The sequence below is a fragment of the Syngnathus scovelli genome, chromosome 7, assembly GCF_024217435.2.
Source record: "Syngnathus scovelli strain Florida chromosome 7, RoL_Ssco_1.2, whole genome shotgun sequence".
In the NCBI taxonomy this organism is placed as follows: domain Eukaryota; kingdom Metazoa; phylum Chordata; class Actinopteri; order Syngnathiformes; family Syngnathidae; genus Syngnathus; species Syngnathus scovelli.
The window spans coordinates 8,934,788-8,952,743 of NC_090853.1; the positions used below are offsets into that span (position 1 = coordinate 8,934,788).

General features: G+C 38.8%; 1 protein-coding gene and 1 long non-coding RNA gene across 2 annotated transcripts; one reads left to right on the plus strand and one right to left on the minus strand.

The window, feature by feature from the left end:
• Window positions 1–303: 303 nt before the first annotated feature.
• LOC125972018 (uncharacterized) lies at window positions 304–12,977 on the minus strand. Its single transcript, XR_007482671.2, has 3 exons — window positions 12,609–12,977; window positions 4,604–4,794; window positions 304–1,194 (listed from the first exon to the last, which is right to left on the minus strand). It is a non-coding gene; the product is annotated as an uncharacterized lncRNA (long non-coding RNA).
• On the plus strand, window positions 7,616–17,714 carry LOC125972016 (SAM domain-containing protein SAMSN-1). Its single transcript, XM_049725257.2, has 10 exons — window positions 7,616–7,763; window positions 8,499–8,610; window positions 8,756–9,159; window positions 13,289–13,369; window positions 13,627–13,755; window positions 13,850–13,949; window positions 14,642–14,793; window positions 14,888–15,145; window positions 15,843–15,990; window positions 17,005–17,714. The coding sequence occupies exons 1-10, from the start codon at window positions 7,671–7,673 to the stop codon at window positions 17,157–17,159; spliced, it is 1,632 nt and encodes a 543-aa protein (XP_049581214.1). The 5' UTR covers window positions 7,616–7,670; the 3' UTR covers window positions 17,160–17,714.
• The last annotated feature ends 242 nt before the right edge of the window (window positions 17,715–17,956 follow it).

The following is a 17,956-nucleotide window of genomic DNA, read 5'->3' on the forward strand; positions in this document are numbered from 1 at the left end:
AAAGTGAAATGTCATTGTTTAGACTAATGCAGTTGTGACAATTGCAGAAGATTTCAGACATTGCACTATTATCATCCAGTAACATATTTGTAATGCCGTGCCACACTGATAACTGCAAGTAATATTTTGGTTTCAAACACACCCAAGTTCTTGTTGTCCATTACTTCATTCCTATGAAAGGACGTACACGAAAGCTCGTATCTGATGAACATGAAGGTCATGCTGTTCACAACATTGCTCCTGCTGCTGTCTAGCACTTAAGGTGTGGCACTATTTGATCGTTACACCTAAAAATCTTAAACAGTTCCAAGTAATTACATATTTACCACTAAAAGGTTAATCAAACAAAAGGCTTTTGTGTGTTTAAGACAATACAGTTAGATGTGATAAAAGTCAATGTTTGTTTTTTAAATGCTGAACGAAAAAAAAGGAGCGACTTTTTCATTTTCAAACCTTAAGTTTTGATGTTAAGATTTTTGGGGTTACACACAATTTTATGTCGTTACGTTTATGTATGTTTAACAGAATAAAAGTATTTACCATTTGGCAATAAAACATTTCGTGTTTTTGATTAATTTATGTTAGTTAAAACCAAATTATGGTAACGTTAGATACACATATTTAACATAAATTATGAAGTCAAGTCAAATATTTGCTTGAATAATTTTTGAAGAAAATCTTTATTCATTAAGGAAGCATTGCATTTAGTAACTCATGTAGGTATTCATAATGGACCACATCAGTGAGGAAAAAAATAATCTTGCCAACTCCCAAGTCTACGTTGACTGAAAGTAAGTCGGGTTCAGCCACTGAAGACCACAAAACGACGTGATGATTGACTGTAGTTTGGGTGCTATTGCGTCCACATCTTTTATGAACTAACCCTTTATTTATCTCCCCTCTGTTTGCTAAGCAGTGCTCACACTCAGGTGCTTCTCCTACTCGTGTGATGATGGCAATATGTGTGACAACTGGGTGAATTGCGAGGAAAACCAAATATTCTGCCGTCGGCTCAGGATTGTAGGACCGCTTCCCAATCAATGAAAAGTAGAAAAAAAGCGGAATCTTGCAGTTGTGGCATATTATTTTCACAGAAAATCAATTTACCAAAAGCTGCGCAGCAGAGTGCAAAGAAGACTTTGAGACTTCTTGCTGTCAATCGGACCTGTGCTGAACATGGAGCGTCGTCATCTTCTGATTGGAAACATGAAAATGCAAAAAAAGTCTAATGAGGGTCAACAATCAATTGTTGTTTCACTAATAGTCATAATGTTTCATTGATATACTCACGGGCTTCACTATAAAACACGCTGATTCAAGAGCTGTGATTTATTCTGTAGACACACACGCGCACACACACATGCGCGCGCACACACACATGCGCGCGCACACACACACACACACACACACACACACACACACACACACACACACACTAATCTCTTCCTCATATTGCTTATAGTGTCATTGATTTTTATGTGGGTCACTGTCTGTCATTGCTGCAATGCTGATGTCAAACCAATCTCAATAAGAAGACATCCTCTAATTTCAATATTGTCTGTCAACCGTCCTCTGATAACATGCCCAGTAGTGATTGAATGTTGTCGAGGGATTTTTTTTTTTTTTAATTCACTGGACTATACAAATGAGTATTTGGCCCATTGTGAATAAGAAAAACTGAGCATATATACATACTTACATAAATAAATACACCATGAAATGTTTAAATAAAAAAGGGAATTAAGTGGACTGGGCTGACTGAGATTTAAAACAAACTAGTGTATATAGTGTCTAGCTAACTTCTTTTGCCTTTGTTTGATCAGCCTATTGTCCAACAGCATTCTTCACACAATGGATGTTGTCAGAGAAGCAGGCGCACCTTATAACAGGTGAAGCAACGTACACCAGGGATTTTTATTTTTTTTTATTCTGATGAATCAGGACGATTCCATGGTAAGCAAGTAACGCTAAGGGCAAGTTTTATTCATGCCTATAAATGTGACCTCAGATGACACACTCACTGACCTCTGTGTTTATTTTAATATGATGAGTGGATTCACACTTCACATCAGTGTTAGATATCATCCTATACTAGTGTGTGTGTGTGTGTGTGTGTGCAAATATGGGTCATACAGTATCTGTTCATCTGTCCAGCTGTTTCTTTTACTCATTAGATCAGCTCAGACTGCAGAGGTGAAGGGTGGATGGATTAATGACCAGCTGTGGAGGAGTAACCTTTGCTCCAGAAGCGTTAAACATGAGATGCCCTCAGATGGACAAAAAATACATCCATCCCTTTTCTGATTTCTGAGAATGTAATCATATAATCGTGTTATAAAGACCGAATAAAGCTCTAACAATACTCCCAGAAGTGTCTTTGTCTTGGTCATGTGAATATCATGTTTTTCCTGCACATCCAGTTTTAAAATAGACCATCAGTTAACACTGAGGACAGAATGCACCAACAAATGAAAGCAATAATAACAATAGTTTTCATATTGTCAATGGTACACCTGAAGAGAACCCTATTAAAACATGGTATTAAATAATGCAAAATTTAATAAACTACTTATAGATGCGTTATTATCAGTTTGTCCAATATTGTATTTCCATCATTGTGGGGAAACAAATTTAGTATCATCAAACAAAAACGTGCAATTACTAAAAATACTTGAATCGCCTGTTTTTAACCACAGTGCACTGTTTTGTACATTATATTCTTAAATTTAGAGATTTAACTTTATTTTCTTTCTTTCAATGTCTACTATACAGATTGTATTACAGTACTATTTTAAAAATTTTACAACCTTGTGTTAATTAATTCAGTTTCCCTTCACAGAGTTCAAGTAAAAAATTAATAGTTACGAGTAACGCTCAGCATACATAGCAATGTCCTAAATAAGTTATAATTACAACATTTATTTATAATATTTAAATAATACTTTACATACTTGTCTACACACAATTGAGAAGGGATTAAATCATTTATACATATTAACATATTAGAACATATGATACTTAGAAACGTCCGCAACCCAGTTACTCTGATCCAAACTGAATGAAAAATGTTGTTGCATGAGAGCCAGGTGGGTGTGTTGACAAATTGTGCCTCATCTGCTCGCCAGAGCAACGGTGGTCTATCTATTCTATTGGATTAGAGGAGGGATTTCACTGTGGTATTAATCTGACAAGACAGCAGCCGGCCACCCAGGCTGGACTCATACCCAGTTGGGTTGTTGTGATTCCGACACTCAAACCGCTGCTTCACTGCCACCAGGACACAACATGAACTTGTTTTGCTTCTCATTGGTAAGAAACATACCAATATTTTGTGTGTGTGTGTGTTATCTGCTAGTTTTATGCAGAGGACGGGTTGCATTTAAATTGAGCATGCAACATGAGAAGGGGCTAATGTTGTGGTGCAATATTTTGAGCTCCTGTTTATCACTGAATACATCTACTGTATATTTTTTGTGTGTGTAAACAACAGCTTTTTATATATACTTGCACTGACTGTGCACAGATGTTGGGGTCGTGCACCGGTAATGAGGATTACTCTCTAACCTCTGGAGAGATTGTTTTCTGTGTTAGTCAACATTACAAACATTTTATTATTATGAACTGGCTTTTAAGAGAAAGTAATGGAAATTAATCAAGACACGTAATGGGAATGGATATTAACCTGTTCCAGTTGTATAACAATGAGCCATTACAAAGCATACACAGAATGGCTATGAAACATATTCTTATTTCTAAATCCCCCTTGTCATAAAACGGGTGAGGTGAAAACTGGTTATGTGAACGTGGAAGGAATGTGAACGAGCCAATCACATTTTTGGGACAACCTCGAAGCTCTTTGGAGGAATTTCAATCTAGTCTGACATCAGAACTTTGGAGGCAACATTAGCATTTATATCCCTACAGTCAAACAGTACCGTTTTGAGTTTCAAGCACGGTCACAACTATACACTCATTAATCAAGGCACCGGTGTAGTTTTATGCATCATTATACGGAGCGGCCAGACCATTTCTTTAGCCACAAGAAGTTGTATTTACAATTTCCATTTCTGGCATACATGTCACAAAAATGCAGATGGCCAAATTGCTTGAGGAGTTAACAATTTGGATGCTCACTGAGATGAGACTCCAGAAATCATAAAGGTTTTAAACCACATCATTCAGGATGACTTGCCGCCTACAATACCCTTCCTCCTAAATGTGTAACATTTAAAAGCTGCTTGGTGGATAAGATGTGTATTTCATGGCTGAAACTCGGTCAGATTTACCACACAGACAAGATTAAGTAGAGAGAGAAGTGAGGGGGGAAAACATCTGTTAAAATGACTCCAAAGTGTCTTCTAAAGGCAAGAACACTTCTACACTTTCGACCCAAGTCAATTCCTCTCCCAAAAACGATTGGACGCTTTGGGGTACAAACACTTTTGAAAGGAATTTAACCTTTCAACATGCCATTGACCCAAATCTTACATCCAAAGGAATGGCTTCATTAGGAGACGAAACCCAGACCTAAACCCAATTACAAATGAGTTCTGCGTATATGTTTATACTGCCTGTGGAGTTTGTTACAAAATGTCTAACATACGTTTGTATGGCATCAGGAGGGTTCAATGGACAGCCTGTATGAGGCTGTGCAGACCTCCGGAGACAGCCCGGCCCAACCCATTCCAAGCCGCTCCTCCAGCCGCTCGTGCAGCCCGGCGCTCCTGCTGGACGACGAAGTGAGGTGGAGGGCTTCTGGAAGGTCTATTTCTATGGTGAGAGGCGTTCAAGTGCCTGTGGAAAAAATATGACCACATGGGTTCATGCATGGTTTGCCATAAAAGCAAAGTGAGCAAACCACTTCAAAAAGGAATTGATGAGATAGCAACCTCTCATCAGATTGAACTAAATAACAAAGCTGATTATGAAACCATCATAGTGAAAATAGCCCAGATGGCTTGCTCATAACCCTTCATTGGGAAAGTAACCATATTTGGGGTCACCAGTAGGTTATGAGTGCATAGAGCCACATGATTCCCGAGTTTCATTAATGAAATTGACAGCTCCGTGCTAATGTCTTGGAGAATCATTAGATTTGTACTAGTGTAATTTATTTATCAGCTAAGGAATTACCCAAAAATGAAAAAAAAAGCGCTTATATTACCGTTATACTTCAATTAGTCCAATTCAAAGTCAAAGTCAAAGTCTGCTTTATTGTCAATTTCTTCACATGCCAAGACACACAAAGAGATCGAAATTACGTTCCCACTATCCCACGGTGACAAGACATAGTTCACAATGTATATACAAGTAAACAACACAAGAAAACACACAATTGATATAAAAACACGCCATGCCACAACATGCAGAAGTTACACAAAGTAGTCTGTAAATTTATGATGGGAAACTGAAGCTTCAAATTTGCTTCATGAACCAGTTTTGTATTTTTTGACTCGGTTTGATTATAGTGGTTTAAGAACTGGCAAGTCGGTGTGTTTTCATCCCAATGTTGAACTAAAAGTGACATCTAGAGGAGTCAAAAGATAAAACTTCCAGAACCTTTGTATAATTTGTTTTACTCATAGTTCATTTAATCTGCATAATGGGTCATACCAAAATGCTGTCATGGGCTTTATGGCGATTAAAATTCCTGTAAATGCACCTTTATGTAAATTGCTGTAAAAATTTCCTCTTGACCTGCGCACCATTCCTCGACAAATTCTTATGGAAAATTAATTTTGTATTCTTATAGTCTGTGATCTTGGCATTTTAATTTAAAAATATTTCCATTAGTTCTTGTTTATAATGTGAAATACATCCAATTCATGACATAAAGTAACATCAATAATGTTATGTTTTACATTAGGAAATGACAATGAGACCAGGCACCAACGCTCACAAAAAGAAAAAAAGGTAAGCTTCCTGGTCCTACGTGCTACTAAAACATATTAAATTTTGCTGTCAAAGGCAAATCTACGTCATATCTCTGTTGTATGACAGAGGCTATTATGTATTAGAAATGGCTATATAATAATCCAGCATGCCAAGCAGGCTCGAGCCTAGGCGACACGAACTGTCGGATGTGCATGCCAATGCTCAAGCAAGGCTTGAAATACTCAATGTTGATGTTCTGTGGACGCTAATGCTGTAAATCCTTTCCGTAGCACAACGAACTAGCTCTGAATAGGCAACACAAGATTGACACATCCTTACCTCATCGGTCTGCAAGAGGCCTTAAGGAGGCACCCTGAGAGCTTGTTCGAAAGACTCATTGAGATTGCACACGATGAGTTGTGACGATTTAGTTGATCGGAGTAATGCAGAATATAGATCAAGCAGATTATGGCTTTGGGATTGTTGAACTAAGCGGATTGAAAGCCTACTTAGTCCCTAGACTCTACGATACACCTTCATTTCTATGAACTGCTTCTCTGCCTCCTTGTTGGCCTTTTTGAGGTTATGTAATAAATTTATGGTTGAGTTTATTCACGTAGGGGCATTGGGTACCATTTCCGCCTCACAGTTCTGAGGTGCAGGGATCTATTTAAGTTGGAAGATGAAGGACAGTATTTACACACTAAAATGAAAAAAAGATGAAACTAGCAATTGAAGAAATGTTTTGAATTCTATCAATTATCCTTTCAGAACACAAGTATCCAAATCTGCATCAGACAATGAAGCGTTGGGTGAGTGAAATTATTTTTTTTTTCTTTTTATTGAGGTGAATTTATTTTCTCTTCTTTGGGAATACATTTTTGTCAGGGGCCACATTGTAGTTTTGGTTTCCTTTAAAGGGCCGTTATGACCGTGAACCCTAAATAAATGCATGATTAATAAAGTGGTTCAGATGATTGATTGATGGGTGGGTGGATGGATGGATGGATGGATGGTAACAAAAATGCTTCCTATGCTTCCACTATCTTAACGTTATTAAAATTGAAGTAAATTAGCACTTTTCATATTTTAGCATGAAACATCAAGTGGAGGCAAATCCATTGCCTTTGCGGGTCAAAGAAAATAATGTGATGGGCCAGGTATAGCCCCTGGGCCTTGTATTTGACACCCATGACTTAAACCATGAAAACAAAACACACTGTCCTATGTTGAGTAGAACAAGTGCCAGCATGGATGATGCTACTTGATCGTTACTGCTTTGAAAAAGAGCTTGCATAACTTCCGATACAGACCTGGAGCACTTTGCCGTATTTGGATTGAACTCAGCTCTGACCTACTCTTTTGACTTTCCACGATTGACTGCATGTAGTTCACCCGGACTTTTCAATGAAAATCCTCAACATATGTGATTTGTTCTCTCCCCTGCTCAGCAGATAACACCGCTGGTAATGCGGCGTTTTGGAAGACTGCTAAGAGCCCAGAAGATTTAGACCACATTACCCATCATCACAATGAAGGTAAATAGAGAATAAATCGGATCTATAGGCCAACATTCATTTGGGCTCTCAGCAGGGTGTCCCATCCCCCTCCCTGATTAAAACTTTTGCAATGTTGAATGATTATCAACACAACTCATTGTGATTGGCGATTGGCTCAAGTTCATCCACAACCGTAATGAGGACAAGTGAACAGGGGATGATGCATGTTAATTTCAGGTACCAAATACCTGATCAATTCTGTATTTGTTTTGAACTACATCGCTTTTTTGGGTAGGGATGAGGAAGACAAAGCACAGAGGAGACAACAAAGGAGGAAAATCAGCTCATCAATCCGGTCCCAAAAGAAAGGACAAAAATTCTGCAAGTCAGGTAAATGATTATTCATTTTTAGCTTGTTTGAAACCTAAATTGGTCCAATGTCCAAATTTGGCACGTTTTGCTGTTTTATTTTTAAAGACTTGCTTATATATCTTGCTCTTTTTTTTTTTTTTAAAGCACACAATGAATACATAGGGGCCGGAAATGACATTAATCCCGTACCAAATAAATACTCGGCACATTTTATATTAAATTGTACAAAGCAATATCAGATTTAAAATGATGACCTTCTGAATAAAATGCATTAAAAGTTCACATTCATTACAACTTGTTTTTGGTGAGCAAAATGTCAGAAGAATTGAATTCAAATGCTGATTGATTGGGTTTTAATACAGTGCAGATGGTACAAACAGCGCCACTGCTTTGTGTAATCTCTGAGTCACATGGCAAAGTAAGAGAAAGGGTTTAGAGCCCTTGACGCAGGTCACCTAACGTGCATTCCTACTAAAGCTCATAATAGTCACAAGCAACACAGCCAGAATAAGCAGCAGCCATAGAAGTGTTTCAAAATAGTATTTTTTTTTTTCTTCAAAATACCGCACAACGGTCCACAGCCTTTTTACGAGTGTATAAAGTTGATCAAGTCATCACAAAAATCACGGGAAAAATCCTGTATAAACTACACTGGAGTATAAGCCGCAGGGTTCAAAATTTGAGAAAAAAGTTGCGGTTTATAGCCCGAAATTTACGGTATTATTTTCTGGGTCTATCTATACTTCTTTTCAGAACATCAAAACCAAAGGAACTGCAACAGCAGCAAAAAGGAATGACAAATCTGGAAAGAAACCGATTGGAAAGAATGGGAAAGAGGGGGCCAAGAAAAGTCACAATTCCACAGGTAATAAAGTTTTACAATTAAATAGCATTGAGTAGAGCATCAATGTTCTTAAACTGGGATATCAAAATGACACAGATGCTAACATTATCTTACACTTTTATCTGCAGAATTAGATACTCATGGTATTTACTCCTATTGTCCTCAGTGTACCCACCCGCAGGAGCCACAAGCCCCTCAATGGCCCCACAACTCCTCGACGTGCCCCACAGGTCTGACGGGTGGTTTAACATAGGCAAGTCCTCCACCCTTCCAACGCAGGAACACGCAACTCCGGGCCGCTGTACCGATATGATGAGCCTGCCTGGTGGTGCGACAACTTCTCGGTACCACAACCAGCGATGGAGCAACCCATCCGACAACGTTCCCATCTGGGGCACCGTCCAACACAACTGCCACCGGCCGTTCACGGAGTATTTGTACACGGAGTCATCGTACTCCAATGACTTCAGCCTCTATCACGAGAAGAAAATGCAACAGCAGAACTGTGGTCCCTTGATTCTCCCAAAGGTGACGCGCTCCACTACTGACTTGGATCTGTCAGAAGCCAACGTAAGTCTTCAGCAATGTACTAAACTAATACATTTGAACTTTTGCTTAATTACGTCACATTAGCTGTCACTCGTTGCAAGGCGGATGTTGGAGGGTTTGATCATGACTGCCCGTTTACTATTTTTAGAATCATATGCATCTTAATCTCTAAATGCAAGATCCAGATCAGTCAGCTTAGATTGTCACAGGACCGATTGATTGACCTCAGAGATCAGAGCTTTATGCCTTTGTTCGACATCTCTCCCAACTTATGATAATACCCAGGGGTCACGTGCACTGTATGCCCTCTTTGCCACGTTTTCTGAAGCTTAAAATGACAATTATTGTTTACACTGAGGAGGATGATCCATTGAGCCCATAGATGACAAGATTCCTATAGAATCTATACTGTCACCAGCCCGGTGCATCTTAGGGGTCTTTTACACAAGATACGTTTTATTTATACAAGTAAACGGAAAATATTTAGGCCAATGTACGTAAAACTGTGTGTAGACGCAGGTGGTTGTTGGTCTTTTAGGGTTGGAAACTTTTCAAAAAGCCAAGCAAGAGAAGGAAACACTACAAAATATCGTTTTTTTCCATACTGCAAAAACAGTACATGCTCTACTTATACTGATCTGATTTACTTGCGCTGGAAATTGCGGGTCTGACAGTTACAGATATAGAATGGTGGACAGGCTGTGCGGTTGTCACCAAGCAAGGGATTTGGGTTTTGACCTCCGACTACCCACAGTAGGTGACAAGAGCGATACGTGTTTTGATATGGCGCAAAATTCAAACTATGAAGTGAAACATCTCGTTTCAAATCTTGTGCATGCTGGGTTCATACCTTTAGGGAAATACACTTTCCAAATTACGTTCAGAGACAAAATATTGAAAAACTGTCAAAACAATTGTTAACAAAATGGCTGCCATGTGGGTCATCGTAAGAAAAAAAAACCAGAAACTGTAATCTGGATTGACAGGAGTTTGTGTCTGATTGTAAAGGCAGGAAAACCGATTTGCCTTTCAAATTCCCTCTTTTCAACAAATGTGCAAATTGAAATTCTCCTGCAATACAATGTAATCTACTGGGAACACCAGCGCGCATGTTTTTTTTGCACTGTGAAAGCCCTCAAGTGTGTCATACGATCCACAAAAGCAGAAGATCCAGCAAGTAACAAGTGAGACTAGACCAGATTTCGACACAATGTGCATCAGCACTTCCTCAAACGCAAAGTCCAACATTAAGAAATTAATAGAGAAGAAACTTAAAATCTTTTGGCATCATGTACCCTCAACTTGTTCCCGCAATACTATTAAAAGTGTAGTTCGGGGATAAATGAACTTTAACCAATTTGCGTTTCTTGCTTTAGAGTTGCTTGTCTTGGGTCTCATCTCACACAAAACTTCTAGTTCGCTTTGATTTTAGAAATCGCGTTGATGTTACTTCTGTCTTTTAAGCTGCGTTCAGACTTATCTGATTCAATCAGATTCCTCCTCGAAAAAAGTGAAAACGGAGCTTATAGTGTGCTGTAGAAGACGCTACAGCGCATGCTGCTGTTTTTAGCAGACACTAACTCCAGATAGTGACAAATCTTGAGAAGCCAAATTTCTCTTCTTCCTCATTATTGTTTATGTGGTATGGTATGGACACGAGTCGTCACCGCACTGAAAAAGTGACACGACGCACAGGTTAAATCACTCCCTCAGACAGGAATGTGAAGATGATGACTCCCACAATGCCTCATTACATACAAGAGTTTCCACAATGTACAGTTCATTTTATACAGTCATCACTGGTCGCCTTGGCTGAAAAAGCAAAGTGGGGAGAGTCTCTGTTATGTAAATGCACGAGTCAATAAATAACAATTTTTTAAATTTATTTACCCTACAATATTGGGCCATGTCACTGAGATAGGCTTCCTTCAGTTCAGTCATTTTTAAAATAAAGCTTTAATGGCTAGTAAGCCAGACAACTTGAGGAACAGGTTGCTGTTTATCCTTTTTAATTATTTTGCGGAAATCTTATTTTTGAGGGGCATAATGTCAGTCATGTTTTAAACTGCAAAAAGAAGAAATACCGTAATTGTATAATATCTAACGAAAGTGATACATAAAAGAAAAAAATTCAACTGCTGGCATCTGCGATGTCACTTCGCCTAATGCCTCATTTTACCTCAAAACAAAATGCAACTCTTCCTGGATGTGATGACGACGACGTGTTAGTCGAGCTTGGCCGCAAAGCTTAAATTTTCCCCTTTCAAAAGCAATTCTGCAACGACAGACATAAAGTCGGTTGCTTCACATCCTGTGCAAGGAAGTCAGACGGATGGCCACACAGCCCCAGTGTCAGTCTGCAATTGAAAGTCAGGAGATCAATAAGAAAACTAAGACTAGGTGCGCAGAAAGGAGACAATGTTGCAGAGAACAGCTTCCAATGTGTCTGACAAAACAAAGAGCAGCAAACCAAAGGTAGGAGGTGACCCTGTAAATCTAGAATTTAAAATCTATTCATATTCTAAAAAGAACTATTGAATTTTTGGGGGGTAATTTTATTACATTATTGTGTGTACATATTTTTAAAATATAATTAGATTGAATTAGATTAAAATTAGGCTGAGGGTTTAAGAGTTAAATTTACCCCCCAACGGGCCTGTTTGTATTTTTGGATCTTGTTCAGCCTGTCGCAGCATTAAATCAATCCACAGAGGAGAGGACTATCGAGGAGCGCATGGCTCATATTTAACCCAGGATTTTCCCAGGGATTAGCCTACTTTTTTAATATAATTATTTGCTGCTCCCTTGTTCAGATGATGGAGGTTTTGGGAGAGATTATGATGACATTATTTTTTCCCAAAATTGGTGCTGAAAAATAAAGCATCCACACAGAGAGAGATAGGGAAGTAAGCATGAGTGCGTAATGGTTTAACTCTGGGTACTGTATTAGATAATTTATAAATACTCGTCACGACAATGTATTACTTAATATGCATTCACCTGTCTCAACATTAGGTACAGTCTAAGAACATGCAATACATGATGTGTATTTAAAATAGGGGTGGAATTATACGGCTAACTCACGACTGGACGAATATTTGGTCCACGATAACGATAATATCACGATACATGATATCTGCAATCTTCGATAAATAGCAAAAAAATTGCCAACTATATTTTACGATACGTGATTCAAAAAGATAAAATACCCATGAACATACATATACCCATAAAAAGGAATACATTTCATGCATTTATTCCAATGCAAAAAAAAAAGCACAAAATGAACACTGTAGAGCTGGACACATTAAAGTGCATGAACATGCATTATGTAAAATTGTAAACCATGACAGTGCTTAATAGGACTGAAAATTGGCCTGTTTTAGTTTAACAATAGCTAAACAAGATAACAGAAAAATTACATTAAATATTGGACACATGCAACCAATTATGTGCAGAATTATGTTTACCTGTCCAGTAGTTCGCTATGATCGCGAACGAGTTGGCTTTGCAGATTTGTAGTGTTGCTGTTATAGTTTACTTTAGCAAAACAGTTCTTGCATATTGCATATTCTTTATCCAGTGTTCTCCTGGCATCTGCTTCGTAAACCCCAAAGTGGGTCCACACTTTCGAGTGGAAACTTGCGAGTGGGTTTTTGATTTATTTTTCGATATTCGTACTTCCCGCCATTAAGCATTTCGTTAACTGACTTCTTCACCGGCCGCTGTTTGCGCTTACTATACCCTCATTTACGGGATTAGCGCCCCCCCAAACCGGACAGGAGAGATTAAGTACTGAAGGTGACAATGGGATAAATCCTTTGTGTGTTTGTTGTAGTTAAAAAACAACAACAACGATATTATTTATTACGATAGAGAGAACAACAATTTATTGCAATATCGATTCCCCCCGCCCCTTAATTTCAACCATTTAAAAAAGTAACGTGGTGGAGAACTGCACTGCATCAAACTCGGATCTGATTCTAATTATATGGTTGCATTATTCACTCTATGTGAGAGTCAAAATATTAGAAACACCTCAGCAAGATACGGTACAACCGAACAACCTTTTTTCATAATCTTCAGACCAGAAGAACTTATGGTTTGTTATGACAATGATTGTAACAATAATGTTAACTGTCTTCCATAGCGCTCCACAAGTTTTGGGAGGTTTGAAGGTCGCAGACAGAATCAATCCCCGGCCAAAGTTGAGGAGAATGGAACAGATATGGTTTGTTTGTTTTACTTTTCAGTAAGCTGTGGCGATAACCTTTAAATGAAATCAATTCCGCCTGCTCCACAGAAATCTGATTTTAATTGATTTGTTTTCCTTTTTGCTTCCCGTACAAAGCTAATTTCTGTCACAAGTTTTCCTTGTTGTCATTTTTTTTCTTTTCATTAAGAAACTAAACATTTTATGTCATGAAGATAAAGACATGATAATTTTTACCCATTTGACAGAAATTGTCATTAAACTTATTCTTCCAGCTCCCTGAAGAAAGTGGGAGCTTGGATCCAAACAAGTCAGCTGGGATTGGGAAGAAAATGAAGGCCATTTCACTGACCATGCGCAAAAAAATGGGGAAAAAACATGCCAAGTCCTTCTCTGAAGAGATGGTGAGCTTTGTCAAACTGCATAATTTTGACATATAACTGTCCACAAATTAAGTTTAATGTTTTGCAATGAACATTTTCCTGGTTTATGTTTCAGGGTGATGACACAGAGACAGAGACAACACCTGCAACAGAAAACCCCCCCACAAGGGCCACCAACTCATTAGAGAGTCTTTACAGCGCCCAAAGTTCCTCAAGTATGCATGCAATCACATCACATTTTATTATTCATGCAAAGCAACATTACAGGACTTTTTTTTTTTTTTTTTTTTACTTAACTGTGCGAAGTACGTACCACGTCACGTACTATTTTTGGTCATTTTCCAGGTAAATACAGTCATGGCTCTGGTGTTTTTGACAGTAAAGTTACGGAAGCATTTAAATATGATGCCTATAGATGTATTATTTAATACAACGTTATAACGTCATCTAGCGGCCTGACATGCGCATTGCCATGACAATGTTTACAGACGTAAACACGTCTGCCATATTGAATGTGTCAAATCTGCCCTGTAAACTAATAAAAGTCATTGAACTGAACTTCATTAAGCAATAACAGTGCACAAACTTAAAGCCTTTCGTTTTCCCAATCACACACTTTATTCTGATTGGGAAAGTGACTGACACAAAAAGCAAAATATACATTTTAAATGGATAATTATAAATGTTCGATCCTCCTTAACTTTAGGACAATGGCAATAAAATCGTTTCTGATTTAACTAAGCACCAAACCAATCAACATGCCATTATGCATTTTATAATGTTTCCATGACATGTCAACAATATATGTAATACTGTTGTGGTGATCAATATTTTTATATAGGAAATACAGTGAGATGCAGAATATGTAGTTATGGTATTTGCGTTATGCATAAATTTGTTGTTTCAGGTGGTGTAACCAGTGAGTCCAATGGTTCTGGTCAAAGGGAGCGTCTGAGGTTGCAGGAGGACGGTTCCTATCAGGGTCAGTTCTGTGGCAGAGCCCGCGTCCATACAGATTTTGTCCCCAGCCCGTATGACACAGATTCTCTCAAACTTAAGGTCAGACTCATGCATTCATACAGTGCACTTGTGCAAATAAAAATAAAATAAAATTAAGCCTGATCCAAATGTTTATTTTTCATAAATATTCCAGGCCGGTGATATTATTAGCGTCATCAGTAAGCCTCCAATGGGCATCTGGACAGGCATGCTCAACAACAGGGTGGGAAACTTTAAGTTCATCTATGTGGACGTTTTGGTGGAGGAGGAGAAAAAAGAAGAAGAAAAAGAAGAAGAAAAAGATGACGGCGACGACGGGGACGACGAAGCTCCCAACATACGACAACAAAAACTGTGCAAAAGACCTCGACCCAAAACATTGCTGGAGCTGCTGGAGAGACTCAATCTAGAGGTGAGGGTGTCTCCATTCAATCATTTGGTCCCATAAAATATGAGAAAGGATGAGGAGTGTTGGCAGAAAACAGAAGTGAGACAGTCATCAAGGAAAAAAACTCATATCACTCAGTTTTCTAAAATACACAGTCCTTAAAATAGCTCCAATACATCTCGATGGCAAGGCGGCTCGGTGGCGCACTGGGTAGCACGTCCGCCTCACAGTTAGGAGGGTGCGGGTTCGATTCCACCTCCAGCCCTCCCTGTGTGGAGTTTGCATGTTCTCCCCGGGCCTGCGTGGGTTTTCTCCGGGCACTCCGGTTTCCTCCCACATTCCAAAAACATGCTTGGTAGGCCGATTGAAGACTCCAAATTGTCCCTAGGTGTGAGTGTGCGTGCGATTGGTTGTCTGTCTCTGTGTGCCCTGCGATTGGCTGGCAACCAGTTCAGGGTGTCCCCCGCCTACTGCCCGATGACGGCTGGGATAGGCTCCAGCACGCCCGCGACCTCCGTGGGGACTAAGCGGTTCAGAAAATGGATGGATGGACATCTCGATGGCATAGGTAAATAAATATTAAAAGCAATAAGCTTTTACTTGCTGGAAGTGCAGCAGCAAGATATGCAGGATGCTCTTACCACAAAAACGCCCACCAAGTATTTGCCTCTATTAGTGCCATGATTCGTGAATATAATTTGGAAGTGTGCTTTCTTCTAAGGAATACGCCTCTGCCCTGCTGCTCAATGGCTACCAGACGGTGGAGGACCTCACCCACCTGCAGGAGAAACATCTCATCGAGCTCAACGTCAATGACCCCGAACACAGACGCAAGCTGCTTGACGCCTCTCAATGTCACTATTCAGATGGTCAGCGACACACAAGCACCACTTAACATTACAAATGACAACAGCATTTCAAATTTCATCATTTCAATGAAAATCATGAATATCTATAAAATTATTTGTATGTGTGTTTTGGGGGTATTCATGGTTTAAACCAGAGGTTCTCAAAATCTTTACACCAGGTACACCACACCTTGTAAATCACTGATTTAAACTATTACTAGGGAAGAAGAAATTTGACTTCTGGATTTTTGGGCAATGAATTTTTGGTGACTCCTAATATTCGGTCATTTTTGCTATTCACAGGGGTCCATTGTAGAGCTCAGTATAGGCCGTAAACTGTGTAAAAAACATTAGGTGAACTGTTAATGGGTAACAAAAAGGTCTGAAACATTTAACACTAAAGTGTTCAAAACATACGTACATTCTAACAGTAAACATTTGCGGTATCATATTTCTTCACATATTTAGTGAGACCATAAGAGGACTCATAGAAAAAAAAGGTTGCCCACCTATGCCATCCACCACACGATTTTAAGCACTCTCATAAACAACCATTCTCTCTAAAACTCCCCCTCAGTTAGTTGGAAATGATTTTGACACCTTCAAATGCAAGATGGCACATAAGAAGCCAAACCGTTTCAAGTATTACTGGAACTCTCGTATTGGTGACTTCCTCATAGTCACATTGAAAGTACTGAAGTTTTGTTTTTTGTTCCTCTGCTGATTCAAGCAGAAAGCAAAAGTAGCCACCGTCACTTTTCAGACAGAACAAAGCTGGTGGGTTGAATTAAAAACCGAGCAAATGTATAAATAAAGGTTATATTGCATTAATTATTATAATCCCTTTAGAGGAAAGTCAATAATGATCAATATCTGAAATCATAACCCAAATGAAGACAAGCACTGGCAGTATATAGGAAATGAATCGATGGAAGTCACAGGGGGCAGATATTAAAAAAAAGCTTGTGCTTGTTACATCAAACCACATTCCAAGGAGGTCATTTTCATTAAACATTTTTACTTTTGCACCTGCAGGTGATGAAGTAAGAGATGTGGACGAAAGCAAATTGTTGGGCGGTCCACAGGAGGAAGACAGCGACTGTCCAAGGGATTCAGGCTGCTTCATTCCGTCCGAGTGCTCGGACAGTAAGGATGACACAGAGCAGCCTGCAGACACCGTGGCTTCCTAACCTTGTTCTAATTTTGACAGAAGAAGCATATGGCAAAAAAACAAACAAAGAAAACACACAAAAAAAGATGTAGGCCCTTCTGGATGTTTGCAAACGACTCGTACGCACTCACATCATGACGCATAGTCTCTTTTGACTTGGGATAATATCCTGAACAGCAATATATCACATAGTCAATGATAATCAACATTTATTTCTGATTTCTACGGGGGCTATTTGTATGACATTTTCTTTAAAATCCCCACATTTTTGTGTTTATTTTATTCCGAGTCATTCAGTATTTGTATTTCTTTATTCATTGTCTCATACGAAACTCTCTTTACACCCTTTCACCATGTTTTCACCTTTATTTTGAATGGCCAGTGTGTTAGTAAGCGGAATATTATGTCTGTTATACTGGATAATGTTTAAATTTCAAAGTTGCCTTGTACTCTATATACATACTTTATACTGTGCTGTGAGTTAAATGTATTTGTGTGAATGGCAGGGAGAGAAAATAATATATTAATGTGAATATTTCTGTAAATAACTTAATAAACACTGCCAACTATCTTATTGAGTCGTTCTTCTTATTAAAATTCAGGAAATGCTTCGAATTGCTTCTCGGAGCTGATAAACCGGTTAAACGGAGTGTTCGGACGTGTGCCTTGCACTAGTATTTGCTTAGCGTTGGACAAAATCGTTTGCTTGCTGTCAACCCCGCCGGTGTTTACAACAATCCAAAAGTAACACAAAAGGACAAAAATGGCTCAAACAACATTTTGAATAATTTGGACTGTATTTAACTAACCACTATT

Excerpts from the sequence above, each read along its gene's own strand:
- LOC125972016 (XM_049725257.2), top strand. The coding sequence starts at position 7,671 with ATGAGGAAGACAAAGCACAGAGGAGACAACAAAGGAGGAAAATCAGCT. Across the intron at positions 7,764-8,498 it reads ACAAAAATTCTGCAAGTCAG|AACATCAAAACCAAAGGAAC; the intron begins GTAAATGATTAT and ends ACTTCTTTTCAG. Across the intron at positions 13,756-13,849 it reads AGTCCTTCTCTGAAGAGATG|GGTGATGACACAGAGACAGA; the intron begins GTGAGCTTTGTC and ends TTTATGTTTCAG.